Source organism: Humulus lupulus, chromosome X (assembly GCF_963169125.1).
Source record: "Humulus lupulus chromosome X, drHumLupu1.1, whole genome shotgun sequence".
NCBI classification, from domain to species: Eukaryota; Viridiplantae; Streptophyta; class Magnoliopsida; order Rosales; family Cannabaceae; genus Humulus; species Humulus lupulus.
This window is the reverse complement of record NC_084802.1, coordinates 40,939,169-40,960,265: the sequence shown is the minus strand read 5'-3', so window position 1 is coordinate 40,960,265 and position 21,097 is coordinate 40,939,169. Positions and strand designations below refer to the sequence as shown.

At 35.5% G+C, this 21,097-nt stretch overlaps 1 protein-coding gene across 1 annotated transcript; it reads right to left on the bottom strand.

Annotated features, from left to right (window-relative positions):
- Positions 1 to 20,358: 20,358 nt before the first annotated feature.
- LOC133805745 (uncharacterized) lies at positions 20,359 to 20,685 on the bottom strand. Its single transcript, XM_062243906.1, has one exon. It carries the CDS (start codon positions 20,683 to 20,685, stop codon positions 20,359 to 20,361), a length of 327 nt encoding a protein of 108 aa, XP_062099890.1.
- Between the last annotated feature and the right edge of the window lie 412 nt (positions 20,686 to 21,097).

Genomic DNA, 21,097 nt, shown 5'->3' with positions numbered 1-21,097 from the left:
GGGAAAAATTCCCAACAAAATATTTGATGGAATGCTGGAGTTGTTACATGATGCATTTCCAGCCCCAAATAAGCTTCCAAAAATGCATTATGCAGCGAAAAGGTTGTTGCGGAAACTTGGATTGGGCTACGAGTCAATCCATGTCTGCAAGCATGATTGCACACTGTTTTGGAAAGAACATGCTGGAAAAAGCAAATGTCCTGTTTGTGGGAAGGATCGATGGGTGGACAAGAACACCAAGGGAAAGAAAGTGCCTCATAAAGTGATGCGTTATTTTCCTTTAACCCCTAGGTTAATGCGAAAATATGCATCGAGGCACATTTCTCAACATATGAGATGGCATCACGAGCAACGTATAAAAGAAGATGGTATATTGTGTCATCCTGCTGATGGGAAAGCTTGGAAGGACTTTGACCAAAATAATCCAACATTTGCAATGGAACCCAGGAATGTGCGGCTTGGATTGGCTGCAGATGGATTCAATCCCTTTGGTAATATGAGTCTTTCTTATAGTATGTGGCCGGTTGTGTTGACGACATATAACTTGCCACCATGGTTGTGCATGAGAGAAACTAATTTCATGTTGAGCTTATTAATTCCGGGACCTCATTCGCCAGGAAAAGATTTTGATGTTTTCTTAAGACCATTGATTGATGAGTTAAAAGAATTATGGGTGACCGGTGTACAGACTCGAGATGCAGTCGATGATAGTTTCTTCACTATTCGGGCAGCTTTGATGTGGACTATAAACGATTACCCAGCAAGGAGTAGCCTTTCTGGATGGAATGGCCAAGGTTATCATGCTTTCTCTACTTGCAATGTGGCAACACCATCTATTCGTTTACAAAAGAAGGTTGCTTTTTATGGTCATAGACATTTTTTACCAATCAAACATGCCATTAGAAGGGACAAGAAGACATATGGTGTCGTTGAAAAAAGATTACAACCAAAGCCATTAAACATGCAAGAAATGTTCACACAAATGAGTTTTATACCCGATTCTCTTCCTGGTAAGCATGTCAGTTATGGCGGCCAAAAAAGAAAGCGTACAAAAGAGCATGTAGGTTGGCGGAAAAAAAAGTGTATTTTTTGAGCTCCCATATTGGGCCAACATAATGTTGCGACACAATCTAGATGTTATGCATGTTGAGAAAAATATGTGCGACAGTTTAGTAGGCACAATAGTTGGGCTGGAGAATAAGATCAAAGACACAGTTAGTGCCAAAAGTAGACTTGGAGAAGATGAAGATGAGACCAGAGTTACAGCTGAGGAAGTTGAATGGTCGAATACAAAAGCCTGCGGCCAAATTCACTTTCACTGTTGAAGATCGCCAAAATTTTTGTCGATTTCTTAAATCAGTGAAGTTTCCAGATGGTTTTGGATCTAACCTAAGGAAAAATGTGATTAATAATGACAATAAGATCACTGATTTGAAATCGCATGATTGTCACATCATTATGCAACGCCTTTTGCCAGTTGGTGTGCATGCATTCCTAGAGAAATCGATGAGTACAACTATTATTGAGTTATGCACTTTCTTCAAGCTCATTTGTGCGAGAACTCTAAAAGTCTCATATTTAGAAAAAGTCAAAACTTCAATTGTTGAGATTGTTTGCAAGTTAGAAAATATTTTCCCACCTGTTTTTTTCGATATCATGGTCCATCTACTAATACATTTACCGGAAGAAACAATACTTGGAGGACCGGTTCACATGAGGTGGATGTATCCTTTTGAAAGGTATATGAAAAAATTGAAGAATTATGTCCGTAATAAAGCACGTCCAGAGGGGTCAATAGCAGAAGGATATGTGGTTGATGAGGCATTAACATTTTGCTCCATGTACTTGAAAGGTGTTGAGACAAAGTTCAATCGTCCAGACCGAAATGTAGATGTTGGTCCATCACTTAAAAAGATGTCGGTCTTTCGATCTCAGGGTCGTCCAATTGGTAAGAAATCCTTGACAATTTTGGAAGATGAAGTGAAGAAAATAGCGGATTGGTATATTCTAAACAACTGCAATGAGATCTTGCCATATCTTTAGTAAGTAATTAAAGTAGTTCATCATTTCATTGCATGTTTATTATAACACTTATTAGTAGCTCTTAAATTGGTTGTTTTTGTTTGTTGTAGAGAGCATAGGGAAATTCTACAGACTAGAGGTGTTGAAAACCTAGACCAATTACATAGAGAGGAATTTCCTAATTGGTTTTATAATAAGATTTATCATCTTCGACAAACAGGATCCTTGGAAGTACATGAAGAATTAATCTCTTTAGCAAACGGTTCTTCAACTCGCGTTGCGTCGTACCCTGGGTGTGTTGTAAATGGAGTAAGATTTTTGTGTTATGACAGGGACAAGAATCGCAAAACTCAAAATAGTGGAGTCTCTGTAGCGGGTGTCGAAAATAGTACTTATTACGGTCAGTTGGAAGAAGTTTTAGTGATGTCATATCTTTCTGGTTGTTCTGTTGTATTATTTAAGTGCAAATGGTTTGACACTAATCGGTCTTCAGGATTAAAGTTTGAGCAAAACATAACGAGTATCAAAACCAGTTCGGAGGCCTTCAAAGATGATAAATTTATCTTAGCAACTTAGACTAACCAAGTTTTCTACATTGAAGACCTTAAAAATAAATCTCATTGGAAAGTCGTCCAAGAAGTGCATCACAGAAATGTGTGGGACATCCCACTAGTTGAAGAACAAGCGGAGGATGTAGAAGTAGATGTTATGCACGACACTAGTTCCTTTAATTTCCAATTATTCGTTGATCTTGGACTGTTGCCACAAATCAGCTTTGAACGTACGGGGGCTCCATTACAATTTGTTGAGATAGATAATGTTGCAATTGAGGAGGAGAGGGAGGAGGAAATGGAAGAAGAAGAGGAGGAGGAGGAAGAGGAAGTGGAAGTGGAGGAGGAGGAGGAGGAAGTTGAATATGAAGATGATGAAGAGGAAGATGAACACATAGAAACCGATGATGATAGTGAAGATTATTATAGTGATAATTAAGTGGTAATTTTATAATATGTTGAAGTAATTATTTTTAACAATAATTAATTTTATATAGTCATTTTTAACCGATAAATGTAATTTTAATATCGATTAATTTGACAGATATGGCTAATGTTATTGCTCGATCTCACGGGGGTGATGGTGGAGGATGCGATCCTCCACGTGGACCATCAGATATCCCAGCTGATTGTGAACGAGGTAATACTTTACACATTGATATACTCCTTAAATTTTAACAATTAATCCATATTAATTTTAAAATATTGAATTTGCATACAATAGCGCCTCCAAACAAACGTGGACGCCATAAAGGATTGAACACGCAGGAAAAAGGGAACAGTTGGGGCGTCCTCTCCCTCTCGAGTGGGATGTGCGGGGGAGAACATATAAAGAGATCGGAGATTACAGCTCAAATTTCTCAAGAGAGCTCGGATTACTTGTTCGACAGTACATAGATCCGGACTGTCCTCAATGGTCAAAAGTACCAAATGCCTCGAAACAAAGAATACTTGCACATTTGGAAGTAATTAGTTTATGTATTTTTATGTTAATTCTCATTTTATGTTATATATCATATTTACTAATAAATGTTTGTAAATTAGGATGATTTGTTTGATATTGGGCATACTAGATATGGAGAAGGGCATATGCCTGGGATCTTGAGAGGCATTGATACTTCGTGTGCTAAAAAGTATTATGACTGGAAGTACGATATTAAAGAGCATTTAACGATTAATGGGCCACAAAATCGTTATGGTGGTTGCACGGATACACAGTGGCAAAAAGCCATTGAATTTTTCCGACGCCCAGAAATTACGGTATTAATTTCTTGCTAAACTTAACTATCTTAATTAAATATATTACTAACGATAACTTTTTGCAGAAACGTTCTGTGGTCCACAAGGAAAATAGGAAGAAACTGAAAGAGCTTAGCTATGGAGGTTCTCAGTCAATCCCAGCGCTGCGCTATAAAAAAGTTAGTTAATTAATTATTTTTTAGTTTGTTTTTCTTATTTATGTTTAATTATTAATTTTATAAAAATATATGTACGTGACAGCGCAATTTAGAGACTGGGCAACTTGAGCCCATCCCAGATAGCTGGATGGATACTCACCATAAATCAGGCACAGGGTGGGTGACAGAGACAGCCAAAAATACTTGGGTACGTTAAGTTTTTTTAAACATTTTTCAAAATTTTAATTGTTTGTTTACAAAACATAATTACATTATACATTGTATCATAGGAGGAATTGCGTGCATATCACGATACACGGCAGACACAGACAACTGATACTGAGAGTTCCACACCAGTTTCGAGTGCGCCTGAAGATGAAGACATATCTTTGATACAAACTGTCTTCAGAAAACGATGGGGCCACCAGAAAGGATATGGACGTATCCTTAACATAAGGGGCCGAACTCCATTTGATTTTTGTCCTTCACAAACTAGAGATGTCTGAGATGAGAGAGCGTCTTCGACATTTAGAGGAGCATGTCCGGACTCATTGTATCACCCCGGGATCTCAATGTGCCCCACCACCACCCGATGATCCCGATGTTGGAGCACCGACTCAGTAGGACTTATGTATGAATTTTATTACAATGGACTATTACATTATCATGTTTAAGACAACTCTTTATTTTGATTCAGCAAACATACTCTTATGTTTTTATTTATATGTTTAATATAAGTGTTTTAATTTTATTCTATTGTTTTATATTTAATTCAAATTAAATTAAGATGACAAATTTGGGTTGGTTGTGTCGAGGAAATTTTTCACTCTATACCGATGACATTGTCCTCGGTACAACCTATACCGAGAACATGTTGATTGTCATCGATAGAAGTTTCGTTCTACCGACGCGGCTGTACCGAAGACTTACTGTCGACTACATGTTCTCGGTAGAGGCTATACCGAGAACATTTAGGCTTATACCGATGACATTTGTTCTCGGTATAGGCCTTGTTTTTTGTAGTGAGTGTGGCGTGTAGAGAGAGAAGGAGAAGAAGAAAGAAAGAAAGAAAGAAAGAAGAAGAAGGAGAAGAGGAACCAAGTTTAGAGTATGTTTTCTTGTATTTTTGTTTGTCCAATCTCTTTTTCTTGATTATATGATTTTGACTTGCTTATTTGTTGTGTGTGATTGAATTTTTTTCTCCTCCTCATGGTGGATTTCAACAAAAAAACCCTAGGCTTAAACAAGGGGTGTGAAGTTTGGGTGTTGATCATATTGTATTCTTGATTTTACAATCAAGAGAGGTAATGGTCTTTCTTAGCCTATATATTGGTTTTGATGGGTTTATCTTTGAGGTTGTTGATGGTGATGCTAATGGTTTGATTATTGTAGGATTGATGATTATGATTTGTATTTTTTTAAGATAATATGTTTTGTTTAAAAAGGGCTCATGGGTATGATTGAGAAAATGGATTTGATAGGGTTTATATGAGGTTATATTTTATGTTTATATTGTTATGGTTATTTTTTTTTAAATCTTTGATTTATGTAAAATGGCAAATGATGATTTTAGAAATATGATAAGATGTATGTGATTTTTGTACTAATGAATCTTGATATGCATAAAAGGAGGAATGATAGAAATATGTTAGGGTTATTATAAAGGCATGTATATGAAATGTGATGTTTATGAATTAATGTATGTTATTGCCATTGTTATTGTTGTTGGATTTCATGTGTAGATTTAATGGAATAGAAAAAAAATGGGTTTTATAAGATTTCATGTGAATATGTTAGTAATATTCTTATAATTATGTATATAATAAGAGTATGATGATATTTTGGACATGTATGATTTTATGTGAAATTTTTGGGATAAAAGATGAATTTCATGAGAAATTAAGCTTGCTGATTTTTGTAAATAATTGGGTAAAAGTTTGATAAAAAAATGATTTGCATGCATAAGTAATGTCCTTGATGTTATGTTAATTTTATGAAATTAAAAATGGTATTTTAAGTCCCATTAAAATGATATTTTACTCAAATAAATACCTACAGAATTTTTATTGTATTTTTAGAAAAATATGAGGTTTTAAATTGAATATGGTGATTTTTAAAGGTAAAAATAGTTGCTGGAATTTTTGTGAGAAAATGTGAAGTGTGTTCCACTAAAATAAATTTGATGAGTTTTTTGAACAAATTATTATCCTAAGTTATGGAAATATTGAAAAATGGTATTTTAAAATGGTATGAATGCATATTTTGATAAGTTATGATTTTTCTTTATTTAGATTCTATTTATTTGTGATTTTTAAAGAATTTAAATAGTGGCTGAAAGTTTGGTTTAAAAAGGTTAAAAATGGTTATTTATTTGTCACATATGGATTTATGTTACACAAAACTAAGTCTTAAATAATTTAAATAAAAATATATTTTCTCACATCATTTATGTAACACAATAATAAAATTTATTTTTCTAAAGAAACATATTAAAAATAGGTATTTTAATTAATTCCAAGTTTTGGTTAATTCTTTGTAATTTGAGATTAATGAATGAAATTGTCACATATTTTATTTTTAAGCTAAATCAAATTATTTTATAAAATAAAATAATATTTTGAGAAATTTAATCAACTTAGAAATTTTAAGAAAAATAAAGCATGATATATGTCTATTATTTTAAACAATAAAAATAAGAAATGTAGAATTATCGTTTTTAAAAAACGTCACAATTACGTAATGTTCCCACGTATGCATGTTACATGCAACTCCACTTTTACGTCCAAAATTATGTTTATTATTCAACTATGTGGTTTTTATAAAAAGATCATGCATATAAAATAGATAAAATGAGCATTATTCTTTATAGCTTTATGTGTAGTTAAGAATAATTGCGTGTTATGTGTAACTGTTATTATGTGTGCATGGCCCATGCACACATGAGTTGTATGGAAGGACAAAACAGTAATTTTATGAACCTAAGAAATGTTGTTTTGATTATGATATAGGCTCGTTGAAAGATTGTGAAATTTTTTTAGCTTGAACCTGATGTAAGGAAGTTAGATAAATTCTATGATTTTATGCTATGAATGGTAAGACTATTGTATGAATGAATTGTTATGAAATATGAATGCCATAATGTGATGATATGTTGAATATGATATGTGTATGGATGTTAGATACATCAAACAAGTTACGATGTTAGATACATCAAACAAATTACGATGTTAGATACATCGAACGAGTTACTATAGCTAAAGACGTAACTCCTAGGGCGGACGCGCCGAGGTTATTCAAGGACCAGAGACTCCTGTTTACCTCATAGGGTGACATGGACAACTAGCGAGCCATGCTCATCATGTATGTTGTATGATTGTGATATGATGATATGTTACGATTATGTTATGATATGCAAATGATGATATGTTACGATTACGTTATAATATGCAATGATGATATGTTACGATTATGTTATGATATGCCATGATGTTTTAGATGAACGTTAGTGTTTGTATTGTTGTATTCTTATTTTCTTATTGTTTGTACTTCCTTGCTGGGCTTTTAGCTCACCCCCCTTACTTTCCTTCCAGGTAGCAAATAGGATTTTTTTATGGCACGTGTGGTGACGTGAGGAGTTCTATCATTATGGGGTGTATGGCGTGGGGTAATCCTATGGACGGAAAAACGATCATCGTAGAACGCCATTTAAATTATGTTTTGTTTTAAGAGACTTTCCTAAATTATTAGTGGGACTCATTTATTTAATTTTGTTTCTTTTAAACTTTGCATAAAAAATTATGTTTTCTTTTAAAACTTATGGCGCTAACTTGCATGGTTTTAAGCAAGTCCCCACTGAGACTTTGATAATGAGTGGTATTCTTTTATAAACTATGTTATGTGAATGTTTTGTAAGTATTAGTCTAGGGCGTTCTTTACAAGTGAGGTACCTAAGGTTTTCAATAAATGTTAATGGAATGTATTTTAGTTGAAAAAAAAGAGTTAGGTATTAAACTGCTAATTTTGAAAAACTTAGGTATTTTCGCCACCAATTACTCAAAAAATTATTTCTAATATCTAAGATTTTTCAAAAGATCTAAATATATACAAAAAAAAAAAGATTTGTTGAAAAATCTTAGAAACTAGAAATAATTTTTTTTGATTAAATTTAAAATTTTGAAAATATCTAAATATAAAAATTATTTAAACTAGAAATATGAAAATATTTCAAAATTGTTTTTAAATAATAATTTTTGAAAGGTCTTAGAAATTGGAAATAATGTTTTTAAAGAAATTTGAAATTTTCAAAATTTTAAATTATTTTTTAATTTTTAATTTAATGTTTTTAGGAGTTAGTTTTGTATTTATCAAATTTTAGTTATAAATATTTACTTTTTTAAAATTAGATTTTATTATTTTATTATTTATGCTACAAATATTAAAAAATAGGTATTTAAGTGCAACAATTATATAAACTTATGTATTTATGCTGTTAATATCCCTAATTAAAAAGTTTGGTATTTGTCTCTTAACAGAAAAAAGTAACGATTGCAACAAAAAATAAACATGAGGTATTTATGCCGTTGTTGACCAGAAATTTGGTCAATGACACTAAGTCAAGATTACGATATGAATTATGAGAACTGAATTAAAGTAATATACAACACATAGATTTATAGTGGTTCGACCCTGCTGATCAGTAATGGTCTATATCTACTTAGTACTCTTATTTATGTAAATTCTCAAAACTTGCGATTAGATGACTAGAGTCAACCAAGTTTCACAAGCTAAGAGAGTGGGTACAAGAACGTGTATAACAGCCCTAGATACTTAGAATTCTCTAAAAAGTAAAGAATTACATCATAAAAAACAATGCATCCTAGAGTCCTATATTTACAGTCTCAAGAATGTACATAGATGGTTCATGGGCCTTGCGTAACTTGTGCATCAAGTATATTTAAAATAATATGTAAATAATTCACTTTATATTTGAAATAACAGATATCTCGCAAATATATGTATATTTAACTAACTTTGAGATGTAATTGCGTTCCATCGAGCAACTCTGGTCGCATGTCTTTTAACTAACATATTTTCTTGCTACTCCGCATAATTCCATGAATGTGCCTGGTAGCATGTTTCTTCTCCTGTTTGGTCGTGAGTCGACCAGTCCTCTATAAATATCTTGTCATGTGTCTTTCACGTGCCTTATGTTTGTGCCACGTCATCATGGTGATTTTTAGGGAAACATGTAATGACCCACTAATCTGGACTTTTGAACCATTAACGAAACTATACATAAAATCCTTAATAGAACTTACATTTGCGAAAATACCATAATTTTATTAAGTAACTTGTAAAAATAAAAGTTACTTACATAAATACCAAAAAGGATATGGGATCCTATTGTCTTTAAAAACAAAACATGATTTAAAATAAAAAGACATTACATAAATCGTGCGGAAAATACATGTAAAAAAAACATAAAACAGAAACTACATCCTCGAATCGAATAACGCTCGGCTCCTTGACTCCATTCACCATCGATACACATCCTCTAAGCGTCCACGAATCTTACCGCCTCTTAAAGCTATTTTCCTGCACATAAAACAAAAAGGAATGAGCCTAATGCCCAGCAAGGAAAATCTAACACATAGTCATAAACATAATTTCATAAGAAACATAAAGACTTAACATAATACATATAACATACACTTATTATAATGGCCCTTATTACTTGGGGTCCCATAGACTAAACAAGCATATGCCCATGGGATTAGTGGGGTCCTACTAGCTAAGTAGGTCATATGCCCATAACCCATTTGGGGTCTTGTTAGTCATATGGGTCATATGCCCAAGCCTACAAACATACATGCATACATATCATAAAACATTTAATAACATAAAACATAAGATAACATAAGCATATAACATATTGATTCTAGCCTATTTTCCTTACCAAAGTTACCGGGATATGTGGACTGAGTTGGGACTTTTGGAACACTCCTAAAACCATATATAAAGAGTGATTCTAAAGAAGAAAATAGATGAAAAGGAAATGGGAAGACTAAACCATTGAAAGTCACACTTACCAAAACTCATGTGCTCAAGAGCTTAGATTTCCTAACCAAAATAAGAATGAGATTAGGAAACTGAGTAGAAGGCTATGAGAAAGAAAATAACATAAAACAATGAGCTAGAGTTTTGGTTTACCTCAAAGACTTGAAAGACCAATCTACACCACAACCGAAGTACTATAGAACCTCACTTCCCAAAGTGTTTGATAAGCTTATGATGTTTAAGCTTATGATTTTCCCAAACCAGGTGTTTACACTCTCGCACTCACTTAACACTAGCAGCTTCTGAACTTAGAGCAAAAGGTGAATAATGGCTGGGTACTAGGTCCTATTTATAGAGTTTGGGAATGAAAGTATCTTGATTTTACTTGAATAAAAATAATGGCTTTTTAGGTGAAAATAATTTGAATAACCGTTCAGCAGAGGCTGAAGACTCGTTCAAAAGATGCTGGACTTATGAAGGAGTTTGAATGGCTGAAAGGAAAAGAATTCAAAAATGTTTGAAAACATGCTGGAGGAGGCGATATATCGCCCCCTGTAGGCGATATATCGCCTGGACTATTATTCCTGAGGCGACCGTGCATCGTTTCGTGTTTTCCGTATCAACGTGCTGCGATATATCGCCCCCTATAGCTACGATATATCGGCATACGCTGAATATTTAAACACGAAATTACACATTTTTAGCTAAGTTTGAATGGGGTAAACAGCCTTGACTAAGCCCTCAACGTATTCAAAGCTGCTGACTGACCTTAAAGCATTCAAATTTTACCCTTATTTAATTTAATCCTCAAAAATACTTAATCCTTAATTACCCATTCATAACATGTGCTTAAAATCCTATTGGTTGATATCTAAACCTTATAATATAACAAATATTATCCTTAATACCAGTTATATAATCAAACCCTAGGTTATACTTAATATTCTTAAATTATAGGTTAAACTTAGAAAATCTATAAGTACTACTATGAGTGTCCAAATAATTCCCGGTCTGAACCAAAAATCCACAGTTACAAAGATAATACTATACATACTATAATACTACTAAATAATTAGCTAAGTAAAGTTCTTGGACTCTACAAAACATTTGCCCCCCAAGTTTATTATGATGCGATTAGCATTAAATAAACTTACTCAACTAGCCTTCACCTACCCGTCACATCCAATTGTGCTTTTACTTCCTCGAAAAGGTAAATAATCATGATTTTACAGTTTTCAAGGAAAAAAATAACAGCTTTCTGTTTCCCAATGGGTCCAAACCCTCTTTTTCATCATGAATTTTTACTCACCTACTCAGTATAAATAACCTCTTTGTTTCTCACTTTCTACCATTACATTCTCTTTCCTTCAAGAACTCTCAAAACTATTCCAAACTTTCTTTAAGCAATCCAAGACACATCCCAGGCGTTCCTAGAAGATTCTCAACAGATTTCTTTGGCAATCTCTTCTTCAAGTAAATTTTTGAGCAACCTCCTTTTATTTTTCATCAATTTTTCTATGCTTCTATGAGAATTTGTCTCATTTTGTAACTATTGCTATGAAGTTTTTGATGTGTTCTTGAAGAAAGTCGATTTCTAGGTAAAATAAATGCAGAATTCTAGGCCTAAATAAGTGTTTAGGTAATAAAATGTAAAGAAATTTAGGAAGGCTTTATCTGGGTATAACTACTGATTTTGGGTCCAAAATCGAAGTAAAACTTTGATCTTTAGGTATCGGAAAAAATCTGGATTTTTCCCGTCTGTGATGAAGTCGAAAAGTATTCTTGAAGAAACTTTTTATTTTTACTTTTTGATATGTTACGTTCGTTGCTCGTATATTAGAGTCTTTTTGTTGCTAAATATTGTTATTTTTCATGAACAGTAGTTATTTTTCATGAAAAGTAGTCTGTTTGTTACGTTCGTTTCCCGTCTGTTTGTTTCCATGAACAGTAGTTATTTTTCTTAGTTCTCACCCTATTGGTCATAGCTTTTCACTTCCCCTTCTTCTTCTCAGATATTCATGCACGATCCCTGGGGAGGTGAGAGACCAATAGACGAAGATCTCCCAAATTTGATGTTTGTAGACTCTGAGCAGCCTACTTTACCTATTCCACAAAATCCACCACAGCCAATACCATCAACCAGCTATCCCAGTTCAAGTCCTTCTAACCAAACCAAAAGAAAACCACAAAAAACCAACCCATCCATGGCCCGAGTAAAGCATGTTGCCCAGAGAAAGAAAACGATCCTTGATCCTCACATTGGCCAGCATGCGGCCAATGCTAAGGGTCCTTCGACCACCAACCAACCCGTAAGAACTAAGCATCCTCCCGAGCTTTTCCTTTCCCATGCTCTTATAAGAGAATTCAAAAAAAAAATTATGTACCCTAGTACATCGCCCCTCCTAGCATCATATCGAGCAAGATGGTGGCCAAGTATCCCAAGAAGTATGGCCTCCCTGAAATTACTTTATTCAAGCCAACACCCGACCAGAGGGCAAACGTGCCTGGTGGCGCTTATAGCGCCGGGTCGAGGTACCACATTGAGGCAGGGGCAACCTTGCCTCTGGACGATTTTTTCCAAGGGGTGGCAAACTATTTTGACACTTCTCCATTCCAAATAACCCCGAATGGGTATAGAGTGTTATCGACACTCTATATACTTTACCATCATAAAAAATGGTTTGTACCTACTGCCCGCGAAATTAACTACTTGTTCGACCTTAAATCCAACCTCAACCAAAATAATATGGGTTTTTTTTCCATTTCTGCCATCAGAAATCTTCCCGTACATTCTTGACCAATATAACCTATAAGTCCAATGTGGGTAAATACATCCAAGTGTATTTCCTCACCACCAATATCACAGTGGACAACTTTTCCTTCACTTGGGGAGGTAATTTTTTCTTCCTTAATTAGTTCAAAATTCTGATCGTTTCTTTCTTCTTTGTCTTAGTCTATTTTGTTGAATATAGGCCTATGGTTTCAACCAGAGCCTACCCAAGGCATAATAGAGAGAGAGTCTTGGCCCTAGCCAGCATAACCTCTGTCGAGAAGAGTGTCAAGGAACTGGTAACCAAAAATAATTTAAGGCTGGTCGGCCTTTTGGAGCCTCACCAAGAGGTGAAAGAATCACCTGTTGGGAGTGCCACAGAAGAAGGCACTGATGACGTCTCCCAACCACAGGATGTCTCCCAACCCTAGGTGTTGTCCAATGGGGGTCATCATCAAGGAACCAAACTCCAATCCTCGACTAGAACCTATTCCTCCTTCCCACGGGAAAGGAAAATAAAAACTACATGATCATCCTGGTCGAGTATATGACTCATCTAAGGATGAAAATGGTATGGATATTTCAACTCTTCTAAATACGTTGCCCATTCCTAGCAGTATGTTCGACAAGAATGACAACTTTATTTTTCTAACCAGTAGCTTTAATTTGGATTTCTTCGAGGAGGATAATGTTTGTTGCAGTAATAACTTAGATAACGTAGCCACTAGTAACTTTATTTCGGGTATAATACTTAGAATTTTTCTTGTCGATCTTTATAAATTCTTGTCAACACTTTAACTAATCTGTTCACCCCTTTTTCAGTTATGAAGGAGAACAACGCTTTTGACATCTACACCTCGGGAGGCAAAACTACTGGCTCAAAGAAATCGCGCACAAAGAAATCGTGCACGAGAGAAGTTGGAGGTACCAGCGGGGCACCTCCGAGTAAGAAGTCTCGATCAACGGAGACTCATCTTCCTTTAAAGACCACTACTCATCCTTCCTCTCCTCAACCTAAATCTTCCACCGAGCAGGTGGGAGATCCTTCTGTGAATGAGATGCTAACCAACGCCTCCAATTCCACAATAGACAAGCTGCAAAAAGTGGCCAAATATTGACTCAGCAAAGAGGCCTTTGCCTCTCTTCCTTTGTTGAAAACCGACCAGGTCATTGGTCATGGTTTCAATGAAATGCTCGTTGTAAGTCTTTTTTTTATAACTTTTGTATTTTTGGTTAATAATATTATTTTTTTCTTTTACTAGCATCACTCTTATGCTGCTCGCAGACCATCCTAACCATAAATAACGGGTGGCGTTGTCTTGAGCCTTCTCTCTTCGTTCTTCTATCAGGTTTAATGATTCCATTAGCAAATAGTGATTAGTATTCTGGTTGTATGTTAGCCTTTGATGTGAGGGTGGATCTAACTTATCTGGTAGCATGGCTTCATACCTATATGTTAAGGAAAATGGTGTATGACCCGTTGTTTTTCGATGTGTAGTTCTGTACGAGTAGATGATTTTGGGTAATTCCTCTAGCCAAGCTCCCTTCACCTATTCGAGCTTTTTCTTCACGGTGTCCTTTATCATTTTATTCACAGCTTCGACTTGTCCATTTTCTTGCGGATGGGCTATTGATGAGAAGCCTTTAGTTATACCATATGGTTCGCAGAAATCGGTGAATATGTCACTATCAAATTGTGTGCCATTTTATGATATTATTTTCTTTGGCAGTCCATATCGGCACACTATGTTTTTGACGATGAAATCTAGAACTTTCTTGGTCGTGATTGTTGCAAGTGGTTCAGTTTCTATCCGCTTGGTGAAGTAGTCGACACCTACTACTGCGTATTTCACACCCCTTTTTCCCGTTGGCAAAGATCCTATCAGGTCTATTCCCCTAAATGCAAATGGCTAAGGGATTTGCATCTGTTTTAGCTCATTTGGGGCTGCTCAAGGTATTTTGGAAAATCGTTGGCACTTGTCGTATTTCTTCACAAATTTTGTTGCATCCTCATTCATTGTAGGCCAAAAGTACCCCTGTCGTAGAATTTTCTTTGATAAACTCTGCCACCAACGTGGTCTCCGCAAAACCCTTCGTGTACTTCTCGTAATAATTCCTTGGCTTTTTCTTTGGGAATACATCTTAGTAAGGACATAGAATATCATTTTCGATACAAAATTCCATCCACTAGAATAAATCGGGCAGACTATCTTTGTAGTTTCTTCAATTCATTCCTTTTTGTTGCCAATATTTCTTGGTCAAAGTATTGGATAATGGGAGTCATCCAAGTATCAATTGTATGTATAGAGAGAGTGGAATCATTTTCTTGTATGCGGGGGGTTGATAGATGTTCGACCGGTACTATGTTTAGTATATCTGCATCTTTGGAACTTGCAACTTGGCCAATGCGTTAGCGTTGAAATTCTGGTCGCGGGGTATTTGTTGCAATGTATACTTTTTGAGTTGCACTAACAAGTCTTTTGCTTTGTTTAGATACACAACCATCAACCATTTTCAACCCTCTGGCCTGATATTCTCCTAGAATGTGATTAATGACCAACTGTGAATCACTGTATAACTCTAGTGATTTTACGTTTACATCCTTGGCTAGTCTTAATCATGCGAACAGTGTTTCATATTCAACTTCAATGTTGGAGGCAATAAAACTAAATCTAAGTGCACAGTGAAATAGATGCCCTTCTAGTGTTATAAGAATCAATCTTGCCCTGGAATTGTGCTCGTTGGAAGACCCATAAACTAACAGCTTCTAGGTGGGAATTTCTGCTTGCACTTGTGTTCCTGGTGCCTACTCGCATGTTGGGAGATTAGTGAATTCAGCTACAAAGTCTTCTAATGCTTGGCCCTTCATTGTTGTTCATGGTAAGTAAGAAATTTTGAATTGTCCTAACTCCAAAACCCATTTTAATAGTCGACAAGCGACTTCTGGTTTTTGCAAGACTTGCCGTAATGGTTGGTCGGTGAGAACTATTATGGGGTGGGCTTGAAAATAGGGTCGCAGCTTTCGTGATGCCAGTACCAAGCAATAAGCTAACTACTCAAAAGATGGATACCGTGATTCCGCTCCTACTAGCCTCTTACTTATATAATATACTGCTTTTTGGATGCTCTTCTCTTATCTGATCAAAACAACACTAGCAGCATATTCTATTATTGCTAGGTAGATGTAAAAAGTTTTTCCTTCGACTAGTTTGGATAGAATAGGAGGTTAAGCCATATGCTTCTTGAGTGCTTGAAAGGCCTGCTGGCGTTCTTCTGTCCATTCAAACTTCTTGTTTCCCCTGAGCAAATTAAAAATTGGGACACACTTGTCGATAGATTTTGAGATAGATCTACTTAGGGCAGCAATTCTTCCTGTTAGACTTTGTACATCTTTAATCTTGGTGGGAGATTTCATGTCAATCAGTGCTTGAATCTTTTTGGGGTTAGCTTCTATTCCTCGTGAGTTCATTATGAACCCCAAAAACTTCCTTGATTCGACTCCAAAAGAACACTTGAGAGGGTTAAGCTTCATCTGATATTTTTTCAAGATTTTGAAGCACTCTTGTAAATCCTTGACATGCCCACCAGCCTTTTTTTACTTAGCCAACATATCATCGATGTATACTTCCATGTTATTGCTGATCTGATCCTTGAACATGTGATTTACAAGTTGTTGGTAAGTCGCACCAGCGTTTTTCAAACTGAAAGGCATTACCTTGTAGCAGTATAGTCTGATATCTGTTCGAAAGCTAGTGTGTTCCTCGTTTGGTGGGTGCATACTTATTTGATTGTAGCCAGAGTATGCATCCATAAATGACAACATTTCATGCCCTGATGTAGCATCGACTAGCTGGTCAATCCTTGGCAATGGAAAACAATCCTTCCAGCAAGCTTTATTGAGATCTGTAAAATCCATGCAAGTCCTCCACTTTCCATTTGGCTTTGGGACTAATACAAGATTGGAGTCCCATGATGGATAAAATGTCACCCTAATGAATATGTTTTCCTTAAGCTTCTCGACTTCGTCTTTTAGTGCTTTGGACTTGTCTTTATCGAGCAACTTCTTTTTTGTTGTACTAGTGGGTGGTTTTTGTCAGTGTTTAGGACATGACTAATAACTGTCAGGTCTATTCCCACCATATCACTATGGGACCAAGCAAATACTTCTTCATTCTCCCTCAAAAACTCCACTAGTTCTTTTTTTGTTGTTGTTTCTAAGTTTTACCGACTTTCACAACTCTGGTCGGTTGTTCCCCTTCTAATTGAATATCCTTGAGATCCTCCACAGGTCCAACTTCCTCCTCAAAATCCCCAAAGAGAGGATCTATATCGTCATTCTCACTTTGGGCAACACCCTATTTGGTGACTTGTTCACCGGATTGGGCATTTGGTTCGATGACTCCTTGCAACCTTTTCTCTGATCCGTTGGTGCTGTTCAAGGCAATGAGCCCACTCCCCTCTCTATAATTCTTTGCCTTCATAATGGAGGATTTATAACACTCCCTTGCCTCCCTTTGATTTCCAAGTACGCACCCAACTCCCACATCTGTTGGGAATTTCATGGCTAGATGCCACATCGAGGTCACTGCTCGTAGCTCTACCAGGATGGGTCTTTCGATCACAACATTATATGTGGAAGGACAATCAACTAATATAAAAGTAGTGAGTAATGTCATGTTCACAGGGGCAGTTCCTGCTGTGACCAGGAGTCTGATCGATGTTGTTGGAGCGAGTCGCTCGCCAGAGAAACCATAGATGGTTTGGTTGCATGGTTCCAAATCTAGTACTAATAATTTCATTTTTTCCAATGACAATTTGTAAAGTATATTCACTAAGCTTCATGTGTCCACCAACACTCTCTTCACCATCTTGTTGGCGATTTAGACATCTATGACTAGGGGACATGTGTGGGGGAACCTAACGTGTTGCGCGTCAAGCTCATAGAAAGTTATACAATCTTCCCCTATTCGAGATTGTTTGGGAGTTCACTCCTCGAAGGTTAGCATTTCAATATATTACTCATGACGTAGGGTATTGGCATACCTCTCTCTTGCCTTACCGCTATCACCAGCTAAGTGTGGTCCGCCACAGATGGTGAGCAGAGTACCTGCGACCAGGGTTGGCTGTAGAAGAGGCGAGCGTTGGTGTCACGTACCTGTTCGTTGCCTCTGTTAGCTCATTGTTGAGGATTATCCCATGCTCGTATATATCTCCTCATATGTCCTTGCTGTTAGGAAAACTTATATAGGATCTTTATTTATTTTCATGTAGATCTAATATTAAACGAATTAATATGAGATAACCTAGAACATGTTTCTAAAATTGAATTCAAAGAGAAACAAAGATAAGAATACTTACATTATACGTAGCGGAATGAATGAGTCATTCCTTCAGTTTCTCCAACCCTTGTATCCTTTCTGTCGCAGAGTATTATCAAGAAATTGAACTATTCTTCTAATTTCTTCACAGTCTTCCAATGTATCCTTAGAATCACCTAGACTAGTGTGGGCAATTCTCAACAAATGAAATAGATATAGAGAGAAGAAGAGAAAATAACAAAGAGGCTTAGAAAAGGACTTGTGTTTAGAGAGAATCTAAAACTATCAGAAAACCAGTGATTAAATTTGTCTAACTTCTTCTCTCTAAGCACTCCTTTTATAGACTCACTTAGGCCATTTAATTTAATTAAAAAATCAATAAAATAATAGCCAATTTGAAGCCCTAGGTCGAAATTATCATGGGCTTTAGGCCCATGAAATTTCTCATTTGATTATAAGCCCATTGGACTTAAAATCAATGTCTGCATTATTTTCTATTGATTTAATTAATTAAATAATTATTTAAATCTTTTATCAAATTAATTATTTATAATTTGAACCTTGATTTAAACTTATTTATTAATTTAGATACCAAATTATCTTAATTAATAAATCTGCCATAATTTCTCTTTTCTTCTAAAAAATACATAACTCTATGAAACTATCAAAAATTGACCTGGTCAACTTTAATAATTCTAATTGATAATTAAATCAATTAATTGAGACTATCTAGATGATTATATCCAAGGTACAATGGGGACCATGGGCCTATGAAATCAAGCTCCAATAAGTTATCATAAATCTAACAAATAAATTTACTAACTTATCAATTCCTCGTGACTCCACTATAGACTCGGAATTGCACTCTTGAATTCATAGAACTCTCTATAACAAATATAGATACACTATTAATTATCCATTGTTACAACCATAATTGTCCTTCAATCATATATAGACGATCTACAATGAGATAGGACTAAAATACTGTTTTACCCCTCATTGTATTTTATCCTTAAAACACTTAGTTCCTTATAAATGATATTTCAGTAAACTAATTTAATTACTGAAATGAGATCTCTATCATTTAACACCTTGAACCAAACTAAAAGGAAACCATCGTTTCACTTCTTCATCAGAAGCTATAGATGTTCATATCTATGATTAACACTCCCACTCAATTATACTACCGAGTTCCCAAGATGTAAGTATGGGCTAGTCCGTAGGGTAAGTTAGTAATGAACAAGTCAAAGAGCTCAAATAATACAATCAATTAGAATACTAACCACTCAGAATTGAGATTGAATTGACCTATGGTCAACTATATGATATGACTAGAATAGATAATAACGGTATGTTTACTTATCTTATCAACTGTCAATATCAGTCTTGTCCGATGTAACAAATACATCCGATCTTATCTACTTTGCTAATGTTCTGGAAAGAACATAACACTACAATGTGTAAGTAGATCATATCGTAGATTGGCAAGTCAGTGTAAATCCTGTGCACTGACTAATCTTAGGATTAACTTATTTTGAACATATAATCATATTTATATTCTACCGTGATTATGTCACTATAAATATGATTAGCTATATGCTCGGGATTTAATAGAAGTTTATATTAAACAAATAATTATGAAAATAAAACATGTAAGCAAAGTGATTGACCAAGTCAAAAAATGATTTCTATTATTTTATTAATAATAAAATGAGATTACAAAGAATTTGGGTTTTAATTAGGGCATAAAACCCCAACACTTGCCATATCAGAAACTCAATCTCTTCCTTTAGTTGGTTGCATTCATTTATATCATGGCCATAATCATTATGGAAGTGACAAAAAATTTGTTGTGTCTCTTTTTAAAATGTCTTTCCTGATGGGGGCTGGTCGCCTGAAAGGTATGGTGGTGTGGTTGGCCTGGTACACTTCTACTCGGATGTCGACCAGGGCCATATAATTGGTGAACCTTGGTTCATATCTATTATGTTTAGGGAGTTTATTATCGGACATAAAAGGCTCAGTAATTGCCCGTTATCCACCATTTTTGTTGTTCTTCTTACCACTGTTGTTGGACTTACTAGGGCTGCCAACATCTTTGGTCGGCTCTTTTTTTTTTTGTTCTAGTTAGTGTTTGGATCTTTTCCTTCAATGGTGATTGCCTCCTCTAACTTAATGTACTTATCTGCTCGATCCAAAAACTCTTAGGTGGTCTTAACTCCATTTTTTCGCAAACTACTCCATTATGGGGATTGAAGATGTACCCCAGCTATAATGGCCATCATATTTCCTTCATTTCCCACCGTTTTGGCGTGAGCAACTGCTTTCACGAACCTCTTAATATACTCTTTGAGAGGCTCTCCTTCCTTTTGCCTTATATCTACCAGTTGATTTGCTTCGATTGAATGTATGCAACTAGCATAAATTTTTTTGTAAAACTCCTTGATGAACATTTCCCATGAAGTTATGTTGGTCAGTGGAAATTTAAAATACCACTCCTGAGTAGCATCAGATAGAGTGGCCGAGAAAATCCTGCATTGAGCATCTTCGGAAACCTTCTGAATATCCATTTGTATCTCAAATTTTTTCACGTGAGATACTCGGTCTTCTTGTCTAGTATAGCTAGGTAGCACAATCATTTTGAATTTACTACGGATTTGGGCCACGACAATTTTATAAATGAAATGAGTGTATTTCCTCCGATCATGGTCTATGTGAGAAGTTTTGTTATTGACCAGCTGTTGAACTACTTGGTTCAAAGCATCTATTTGGGCCTAGAGTGCAGCTGGTATTGCAGGGGAAAAAGTATCTGCCACATAGATATGCTTATTATACTTTGCCCTTCGGTTGTTCAATATATCCCTCAGATATTCATTTCCTCGTCTTTGCTTTGATGCTCCCAGTCGATCAAAGACATTAGGCTACCTTGGCTGCCTCCTGCGTTCTAACTTGCTGGTCGATGATTCATTGGTTGAGGAGGTG